Raw genomic sequence first — 10831 nt, 5'->3', positions numbered from 1 at the left:
TAAATATTAAAAAAAAAAAGGAACACGTTCTCTTTCCCACTGTTTCCAGACTCCAGTGACCAGTGGTTCTTCAGAAGGTGTTCACTCCAGTAGTGCAACAGTATAGGGTGCAAGCTTAGTAGGGTATGTGGGCTCCCAAACCCAGGAGGACCTGGGGTCTGACTTCTGAATCAGCCCACATCGCCGTCAAAACCACAGCTTGGTCCTATAGCTCTGTTTCTCCTAGGTACAGGATGCAGCTTTTAGTCTGGCTGGTACACATGTGGAATCCTCGGGTGCTACTTTACTCTAGTACCCTGAAGCTATTCTGTTCCCTTCTGCCTTCTATGGTCTCTGAGAACTCCTCTAACCGTTGTTAAGTAATCAGTCTCTTCTCTTCAGAGACAGATTTCGCTTGTTGGTGTTCTGCAGTTTTGAGTTTCCCAGGTAATTTGCTCAGTTCTTACAGCTTACTGTTTTCTTCAGGTGTCTTTAACCTGCAGTTTAACTGTTCGTTTGGCTTATTTCAATGACCATCTTTTCATTTCTTGAAGTTCTATGTTTTCCATATCCTCATTTTTTATAGTGTCCTTTTTCTCTATGGTTTCTATTCCCTTTCTAAAAATCTCTAGTCATTGTGAACATCTTTTGTGGTACGTTATTTCCTCATGTGGCTATGAGCTCACCTTCTGTTCTGAGGTTTCAAGTCTTCCTATAAAAATGGTCTCGACTCTGCTTGTGTCAGGAGTGGCAGGGGTTTATAGGTTTATGTCCAATTCTTTAACATTTCTGTACCATGTAGAGTATAAGCTCAGAACCCACACATGAGCATAGTGGGACTGAGCGTCTCCAACAAGAAGGCAAAGAGGCAAAAGCCCCAAGCTTTTACTCCATGCATGAGCTCTGCCACTTCACTGGATTAAGGCATTTGTTCCTGTTTTCACATCTTTCCAAGGTCCTATGTGAGTGGGAGTCTCTCTCCCTCCCTCTCTCTTTCTCTCCAAGGGGATTCCTAGTTCCAGCTCTCCCACCTTTTGTAGTCACTTCTCTTGCCCATGGTGAGTGATAAAACTCTAGTCCTGGTTATAAAGTTGCTTTTAAAGCATCATGACAGAAGCCCCTGGGCTTATCACTAGTTCTCAGTTCCATCTTCTTTCCTGTAATCTGGAAATTACCTTTTCTCTCAAGCTTGGCCTTTAAAACTTTAGTCTGAGCCTGGGTGGCTCAGTTGGTTAAATATCCGACTTTTGATTTTAGCTCAGACCATGATCTCATGGTTCTGGAGTTTGAGCCCCACACTAGGCTTCGGGCTGTCAGCTTGGCAATCTGCTTGGGATTCTCTCCCTCACCCTCTCTGCCCCTCCCCGGCTCACATGCACATGTGAGCGCATGCGCTCTGTCAAATAAAACTTAGAACTTAAAAAAAACTTTAGTTGTATTTTAAACATCTCTATGTGCATGTGTGAGGGAGGTGGGGAGGGGAAATCCATATTAACTGCATCCTGGAGGTGTGAGTCAAGGAAGTGTCAAGAGTCTTTATCCTCTGGGAGCACGTCACAGCTTGAGGTCAATGTGCATAAAAACCATCTGTAATGCCTGGATCATTCAAACATTTCAGCAAACTTGGCGTTTGCTAGGACTACAGTGGGATAAGAACTATATTTGTCTCAAGAGGCCTGAGTCTGCCAAGGGCATCATTTAATATAGGAAGAAATAACTGCTGTGGAGGTAGGAATTTGAAAAGACAACACCTGGGCTAAAGGTTGGAGACCTGGGGATGGGCTGAGATGGGACAAAGGGGCTGGGCTGGAAGCAGACATGTGCAAGGACAGGGTTGTAAGAGCAGCACTTGGTTTGGAAGAGCTGGCAAAAGACAAAAAAGCGAAGAACAGTTTGTAGCCAGAACACAAAGGCTTTCCAAAGGCCATATGAAAGAACCTGTATTTTATCCTAACTGTTGCAAGAGAAGCCCTTGAAAGATTAAGGTGATACATGCAAAAGCCAGGCTGGCTTAAAAGAAACTCAACTTTGGTGGCTACAGGCAGGACAGATGAAAAGAAGCCAGAAAAACAGGGAACTACATTAATAGCTACTGTAAGAACCTAGGAGAGACCCAAAGATGTTCTGGCCTAAAAAACTATGCAAGGATATTAAAAAAGGCATGAGTTAGACATTTTGGAGACACAATAAGACAGAGGACTGTGTGTTTTCAAATTCAGCAAAAACAAAAACAAAAACAAAACCCCAAAACAGAAGTCCAATGAAATTTGAACTTTTTTGGAACGACAAGGAAAAATTTCTAGTATGTCTCATGCAATATACGGTCATACTTGATGTCCTGTATTTTCTCGGCAATACCACCTGTGGAAAATTATCCATGAATATAGTAGTGGGAACTGAAGAACAGGGAGGGGAAATGCCTAGGCATGAAAAAAAGGGTTCAGAATGAATGAACTAAGAAGATTTGATTGGCAAAGTTGTGACATGTGCTTACCTGCATTGTAACTAGTCTGTCATCCACCATCACCTCCTTTGTCAGAAAGTCTGCTCCTATTGTAGCTTTGTACTGATTACTGAATTTCTTGTTCACATACTGGTTCATGAGTGATGTCTTACCAACTCTGAAATTGGAGAAAAACCACAAGTATAGGTCAACTAGGAAGGGACTGAAAACTGATTCCGGTATTTGCAGCTCTGAAGAGACTTGCCTATCTTGAAAGAAAACAAAGAACTGTAATCACAACAGAGGGCAGTGCCAGCAAACTGCCCAGCATTATTCATTTGAGGTTGTATTTTCTCCTGGGATAAAAATAGAGGGTACAAATGTAGTCCAGATGTTGAAAAGCTGCTTGTAAGTTTTGGTACAAGCACCTCAGATGGTAGAGCCTAATATTATTTTTTCCTTCCAGAAAGATGTCAGCAAATACTCTCCTTCTAAAAGAAGCTACAGTAATAAGATCGTTCCAATATTCCAAAAATATCCCTTATGTCTTCGGTGTCTCTCCATTTAGAGGCTGCTATTCAGTCCAAGAAAGTAATGGCAGGAGGAAGTCATTGGCTGAGAGCAGACATATACACCAGTCAGCCACCTGCTGCTTCAAAGTCTAAAATCTGAAGGAGAAAGCACCAGTATTCCACCAAATCAGAATCTACCTCAAAGTAAGCTCTTCCAGAGATGTTCCCCCCGCCCCAGTATGAGAACTCAGCAAAGAGACAATGGATTTCTTGGTGATGAGATTAGTTAGGGCAGGCTGAAGATGATGCAAAAGCCTTCTTCAAAGCCAACTGGATCACCTTCCTTTCTCACTAAGGAACATTCTTATCTGTATATGCAGAGCACCTGGAAGTACAGTTACGGCTTAAGGAAGCGAGTGTTCTCCAATCCAGGCCACCTGCATCTGAATTTTCAGGGGAGAGGCCAGGAGATCTGGAATCAAGTAAAGGCCTGGTGATTCTTTCTGGGCAAGTTTGGGCCTAACACCGTATCTCTCAATCCTGACAGCACACTAGAGTCACTAAGAGTATGGGAGGGAGACAGACAGACAGACAGACAGATGTGTGTATTTAAGGTACTGCCAACTCGGCCCTACCCACTAGTCTGGAAAAACACCAACTTTTAAAAGGCTCCTCAGGCAATTGAAAAAGCCAGCCAGAGTAGAAAAATCACTGCCTTTTTAAAGGGCAGGGGACTTTGGGATACGGAGGCACACCCGTGTTTATTATTATTATTTTTAAAAAGGCCCAGCTTTCAGTTGGTCTAAGGTTTCACAGGTCACCTCAGAAAAGTCTCCTTTTCTGAGCTACTGCTAGGCCCCACAGCTGCTAGGCATGGCGTCAGTGGCAACAAATCTACTTAAACAGCACTCCTTAGACTAACCAGCTTGGAAAAAAGGGACTCCATGAAACTGCTCTTGAGTTTAAATAGCCCCCCCTCCCCCCAAATCATGCCTAAGATCATGGAACGAAGGGTTATATAACAAGAGATCGTTCACATTTCTGCTGTGCCCAAAACAGCTGGAGACCTAGGGCCCTCATCCACCACTACTAGAGAAGGAAGTGGCAGGTGTCAGCGTGGAGGGCACGGGCTTCAAAGGAGGCTTCATCCAAACCAATGTGTCAGTTCAAATGGTGAGAGCCACTTACCCAGAATCTCCCAGGATGATAACCTTCAGCAACACTTTCTTCCTAGAGGTCATCCTTCAAACTAAAAGGAGAAAGGAAAACACACTGTGAGTGTGACAGAATTACCAAGGCAAACCACCTTCCCTGGCACAAACCTCTCAAGAGCCACAGGAGAACTGTGTCCTGAGCCTTCCTGTTGGCCATCCTGCCCCTCGAAATGGCCTAAAAGAATGGATTCTCCCTCCTGGATCAGTCTGGATCAATGCTCCCAACTTACTCAACAGCTCGGTCCTGTTTCATTCAAGTCTCTGTTCAAACAGCACCTCATCAGAGAGGTGATCACTTTATCTAAAGTAGCACCCCCTCTCCCTATCTGCTCTCTATCCCTTTACGTGGCCTTAGTTTTCTTCAGAGAACCTACCATTACTTCACATTTGCATCTATTACATCTGTCTTCTCCCTTTTCCAATAATCTCTGCCAAGACAGATGTATTCCCTGCTGCATCTCCAGTGCCAAGTAGAGAATTATTATCAAATATTGGGTTAGCGTGAGAATAATACCTGACCTTGTAGCTCCTGGGATCACTGTTTTCTAGAACATCTTTTAGGCAGCCTTCCCTACCACTGACCATATAATATGTCAGATGCCTAATCTGTGTTCATCTCTATTCCAGAACTTGCCCCTGTTTACTTATCAAGACAGGGTTCCTGTCTTAATTATCCCTCGGTGTCCCAAACCTGACTCAGTGACTTCCAGGAAAGTAGGAGTCCTAAATTCTGGACCCCAATGGCAGCGACTTATCTAAGACTGCTGGAGGAACACTCCTCAGGCACGGCTGGAATCCCCAGCAGGAGGCCCATGTTCTCCTCCAGAATCAGGAATTCAAGACTGAATGTGAGTGCCTCAAGATTGACATCTACATCTTCTGAGAACCACTACCAAGCTCTGGCCCATTATCCTCACCAGACAGTGAAACAGCTAGGGCAGCAGACTACAAGTAACAAGGCCAGGGTCAACTCTACCTCCTGCCTCCAGTGGAACTGGGGGAAATAAGTGTTTACATATAAAAAAGTAAATAAGTGTGTTCAATAAAGCCTGTTATTCTTCTACAGTTTGGGAGAACAGGCAGTCAGGACTGGGTCCTAGAAAAGCTACTTTTTAGTTTCATTTTTAACCAATGAGCTTCTAGAAGGCTGAAGCCGATAGTACTGGCTACAGTGTGACTTAAGCATGCAAAAACTGTTCCCAGACTACTTAGATTTTTACTCTGGCTTTGCTACTTATTAGCTGTGTGACCTCAGGCAAATTATCGAACCATTCTGTTGGAATGGGGATACAGGGATCATAGCCATCATGTCCTAAGGATACTATGAGGCCTGAGTGACTAAAATGCTCCGGACGGTCACTAGAATATAGTAAGTAGTTAACAAATGTTGGCTGCTACCGTTTTAATGAGTGTCAAATACAGAGATGTGTAACAGAACAGACTCCAGAAGGCACTGAGAGAACCAGGAAATCACAGAGCCTAGACAAGGTAATGAAGCCACGCTCCCCCATTTCCAGGTGCTTGGCTGTCAACTGCTCTTTCAACAGGTGGCACTGCAACAAATACCACAAACTAAAAGGAAATTTTACAACTGACTACTGCCCCATAGGGCAGGGTTAGATTATGAATCCTATGCCCCTGAGGGTGGCGTTTTCCATGGCTTCTCAAAGAGTGCAGCAGTGGGAGCGAGACCAGAAGACAGTTTTACCAGGCATGTAAACCAGGCCCCATGACACACCCAAGGGTCATGCTGTCTCTCACCGCCCAAAGCCTCACTCCCCTGGCAGGTCTACTGAAGACACCATCTCTGCCCACCAGTATCTGTCTATAAAACTCCCATTAGTGCCAATTAGGGGGCAGTACAAGACGAGCTGAATTTGTGCAAAACCTGTTTCCTTTAGTCTTCCATCATACCTAGTTTCCCGTGCCTCCCGCCCCCCCAGTGAGAGGTATACCCCAAATCACCTGTTACCTGTGGAGCCCCATCACCCCCTCCCTTCCTCCCCAGAGACTGCCTTGACCAAGGTTTAAGAGTATCAACCCGGGGGACAAAGCAGAAGAGACTCATAAATATGGAGAACAAACTGAGGGCTATGGGAGGGGTTATGGGGGGGGATGGGCTAAATGGATAAGGGGCACTAAGGAATCTACTCCTGAAATCATTGTTGCACTATATGCTAATTTGGATGTAAATTTAAAACCATAAAAAATAAAACAAGTTATAAAAAAAAAATCAACCCAGGTCTGGTCTACATTTTGGGGTAGAGATCAGATTATGACAGTTGGACAAGTTTCAAATTTGAAGGGCAAATTAAGGAAAGGGATGAAAAAAGAGGAGAAACTTTACAAAAAAAGCCTTGAAGAATATTTAGGAAGGATTATGAGAATGTGAAAAGGGATTTCCATAACTTGGTTTAGTGAATTTCACTGATGTACCAAGAATTACTTAATGGCTTTTAAATATTATAAACAAAGGGCAACTGGGTGGCTTAGTCGGTTAAATGTCCGACTTTAGGCTTGGGTCATGGTCTCACGGTTCGTGAGTTCGAGCCCTGCGTCAGATCCTCAGTACCCTTCTCTATCTGCCTACCTCCCCACCCCGGCTCAAGCTCTCTGGCACTCTTGCACTCTCTCCAAAATGAATATACATTAAAAAAATAATAAAGAGGGCTTAAAAGTAAATATTATAAATACTAATTTAACAAATGATGATTTTAAATTTATTTAAAAAAACACCAAGAAATGCGCTTCACCTTGCTGTTCCCACTTGACAGATTTCATGTTTGTTTCCTTTGTGTTTCTGCTCACACAGGCTGCAGGCAAGCCCACCTGTGTAGCTACCTTGTTAGGCTGACTCTTGAGCAGCAGAGCCCTGAGGGTTTTCTTCAGTCACGGTGATCCCAGAAAACACCTGAACACACAGTACTAAAGTCTCCTAAGTGCCCACTAGAGCAGGTGCACATCCCCAGCACACAATCTGTATTTTGTTCCTCCTATATTATTCTTTATCCTTGTTGCTAGTACTTGCTTCTGTTATAGTCTTCACGTCTAATATTCCTTTGAGTGAATTAAGTGTTTAAACAGCCATTCCTGCCTTTTACATATTATACCAAAAATGTGGGGGAAAGTAAATGCTATAAAGAACATCTTTGAACTTCAGTTTGTGGGATCATTTCTTTGGGACACAGCAATCTTCTTAGACTCACAAGACTATCACAGGCCATACTTGGCACTTGTCTACTGAGGACTGGGACAGGAACACAGCTTGCTAGCTGTTCGTGCAACAATCCACATAGCAGCTCTCAGGTACAGGGAGACAGTGTGGGTTCAACCCGACTTAAAACCTTCACTGCTGAGGGGAGCCAATCATCTCTTTGAATAGCTTCTTTGGCTCCATGTGAGGGACACATCCAGCACAACAGCCACTGTGCTCTGTGAAGCCCAAGCATGGGGGCCCATCAGTATGACGCACAGCCTCTCCCTGTCCGGATGCAATTACCAACCAGGAGACATTTAACCATAAGCCACAGTGCCCAGCAACAGAAGCAACAATCTGCCTTTATCAGGTTCCCAGGAAACAAAATTAACCAAAGGTCAAATTCTCACACAGGAAAAAAGGTTTTCTTAAATTTAATTTATAGATAATGTTTAGGAATGGGGTTACTGAGTCAAAAGTATAAACATCTTCATGACTTTCACTAACTCACTTTCCTGAAGGATTTTCCACATTTATACACTGCAACTGTTGCAATGGTTAACAGCAGTAGGACTTAATTTTTTTTATTATTTTTTAATAAAAATTTTAAAGTTTAGTTACTTTGAGAGAGAAAGCGAACGGGGTAGGGTCAGAGAGAGAGGGAGGAGAGAGAGAATCCCAAGCAGGCTCTGCACTGTCAGCACAGAGCCCAATGCAGGGCTCAAACTCGTGAACTGTGAGATCATGACCTGAACTGAAATAAAAAGCTGGACACTTAACTGACTGAGCCACCGAGGTGCCCCAACAGCAGCATAGGACTTAAATAAGAAAATGACAATCTCGGGGCACCTGGGTGGCTCAGTCAGTTAAGTGTCTGACTCTCAGTTTTTGCTCAGGTCAGGATCTCAGGGTTTGAGGGTTCAAGCCCTGCATCCAGCTCTGCACTGACAGTACAGAGCTTGCTTGGGATTCTCTCTCTCTTGCTCTCTCAAAATTAAAAAAAAAAAAAACAAAAAAAAACTTAAAATGACAATCTTATTGAAACAAAGGGAATCTGAATAAATGAAGAGATATTCCCAACAGAAATCCTTAATACAGAGACAAAAATTCTCCCCTGCTGAAACAATACTAAGGGTTGTTTTGGAACTTGATAATCTAACTTTATTCATAAAAATAAGTGCACAGGAGTCCCTCCTATTCCTCTCTCCAAAAGAATATTGATAGAGGAGTTGCCTTAACAGTCTTGGAAAGTATGTTATACAGTATTAAAAGTATGGGTCTGGAATAGGACTAAACAGAAAAAGAGCCCAGAAATGAACAACTCAGACAAATATAGCATTATAAAATTCAGTAGCAAAAGGATGAAAAAAATTCACTAAGTGATGGCAGCCAGAAAAATTCTGATGAGAATTAAGATCCGTATACTTCATGTTCCAAAACAGATTCCCAAAGGAGTAAAAATTTAAATGTAAAAATGAAGTTGAAAGGAATACACACAATATTAGCAGGTTTTTCCTGGGTGACAGAATTACAAATAGCTTTGTTTTCTTTATGCTATATTATTGTGACCTGTGGAGGGGGGAAAATTTAAAAAAAGATTTTAAATTTATTTTAATGTTTATTATTTTTGAGAGGGAAAGAGACAGAGTACAAGTGGGAGAGGTTCAGAGAAAGAGAAGGAGACGTAGAAACTGAAGCAGGCTCCAGGCTCTGAGCTGTCAGCACAGAGCCCCACGCAGGGCTTGAACCCATGAGCTGTGAGATCATGATGTGAGCCAAAGTCGGACTCTTAACTGGCTGAGCCACCCAGGCACCCCTAAACATTTATTTATTTGTTTGTTTGTTTGTTTATGTATTTATTTAGAGAATGCACACATGCAAGTGGAGGAGGGGGCAGAAAGAGAGGGAGAGAGGGAGAGAGAGAGTGAGGGAGAGAGGGAGGGAGGGAGGAAGAGGGAGAGAGGGAGAGGGGGAGAGGGGGAGAGAGAGAGGGAGACAGAATTCCAAGCAGCTCTGTGTTGACGTGGGGCTCAAACTCACAGACTGTGAGATCATGACCTGAGCCAGGATCAAGAGTCGATGCTCAACTGACTGAGCCACCCAGGCACCCCAATAGGCACTTTTTTTTCTGAGCAAACACTAACAGTATTCCATATGCTGAATCAATTCTTTCCCTCAAGGATAATTTTTCTTGTATAATAAATCAATAGCTAGAATTTTCCTCTATTAGCCTGAAGTTATCACTTTCTTCATCTCTGAAGCAGAGAAGCCAACTGCCCAACAACAAAGAAAGCCCAAGTAAGTAGAAAAGGTCAGGAAAATACTGTTCAAGGGGCTGGACTGGGCGCCTGGGTGGCTCTGGCATTAAGCATCTGACTTCGGCTCAGGCTACGGTCTCACAGTTCGTGGGTTCAAGTCCCATACAGAGTGACCTTGTGCCCTGCTTTGGGTGAGCTCAAGCCCCACTTCAGGTGGGCCCCACTTCTCTCTCTGCGCCCCTCCTGGGATTCTCTCTCTCTCTGCCCCTTGCTCACTTGCTCCCTTTCGCTTTCTCAAAAAAAAAAAAAAAAAAAAAAAAAAAAAAAAAAAAGCCGATAGGGGGGTGGGGGTGTCTGGGCTGGGCAGGGTCAGCGAGGGCCTGTCAGGGTCAGTCAGAAAAGGCCTGACCGAGAATGGTCAGGTGGAGGGCAGTGAAAACAAAGAACTGATATGAAAAAAACTGTACCAAAAGGAAAGGGGCAAAAGTTGGGGGTCAGCAGGCCACTGCAAAGTCTGGCCAGTGCAATTTTGCGTGGTGATCACAAACTCACAACGACTGCAGTCAAGTGGAGGTGAGGCTCTAAGGAAGTACAGTATTAAGAAGATGAAAGCAGGGCACTTGGGTGGCTCAGTCGATTAAGCCTCCAACTTCGGGTCAGGTCATGATCTCACTGTCCTGTCCGTGAGTTTGAGCCCCACGTTGGGTTCTGTGCTGTCAGCTCAGAGCCTGGAGCCTGCTTCGGATTCTCTTCTCCCTCTCCCTCTGCCCCTCCCCTCCTCATGCTCTCTCTCTCTCTCTCTCTCAAAAATATTGAAAGATTAAAAAAAAAAAGTTGAAAGCAAAGCATCTGCAAAGCCATTAAGACAACAGTGTAAAATGCAGGGAATGGAAGTGGACGAGGTGTTGTATCATGTCCAAGGACACACAGCAATTGAGTGACAGAGCTAGAATTATCAGGCATGTCAGTGCAGGCCCCAACAATCAACCATCATGCCACTCTGTGATACCAGCTCTCACAGCAAAGAGGATCTGTTTCACCAGGGTGGGGAATCAGTCCTCAGTTAGGCATTGTGAAAAGTTCCCTCTGGCAACTGAGGCACACACACAGGGTTTGGAAACCACTGACTTGAGGTCATAACTGCCGTTGTGATTTGCATGTGTGTCTGAGGCAATGACAGCACTAAATATGTGAACAAATGCTAAAGGTGCAACAAGGATGGGACAGAG

At 43.9% G+C, this 10831-nt stretch overlaps 1 protein-coding gene across 1 annotated transcript in view; it reads right to left on the bottom strand.

Annotated features, from left to right (window-relative positions):
* Nucleotides 1-10831, bottom strand: part of RAB7A (RAB7A, member RAS oncogene family) — a 72244-nt gene that overhangs the window by 16680 nt on the left and 44733 nt on the right. Inside the window, exons 2-3 of the mRNA XM_040463730.1 lie at nt 4123-4183; nt 2474-2600 (exon numbers count right to left, since the gene is read on the bottom strand). Coding sequence (XP_040319664.1) covers nt 2474-2600; nt 4123-4175 — 180 coding nt within the window. The 5' untranslated portion in view covers nt 4176-4183. The remainder of the gene's footprint in view (nt 1-2473; nt 2601-4122; nt 4184-10831) is intronic.

The sequence above is a fragment of the Herpailurus yagouaroundi genome, unplaced genomic scaffold, assembly GCF_014898765.1.
Source record: "Herpailurus yagouaroundi ecotype Mexico unplaced genomic scaffold, PumYag 419, whole genome shotgun sequence".
Taxonomy (NCBI): domain Eukaryota; kingdom Metazoa; phylum Chordata; class Mammalia; order Carnivora; family Felidae; genus Herpailurus; species Herpailurus yagouaroundi.
This window is presented reverse-complemented; position numbering and strand designations above follow the sequence as displayed.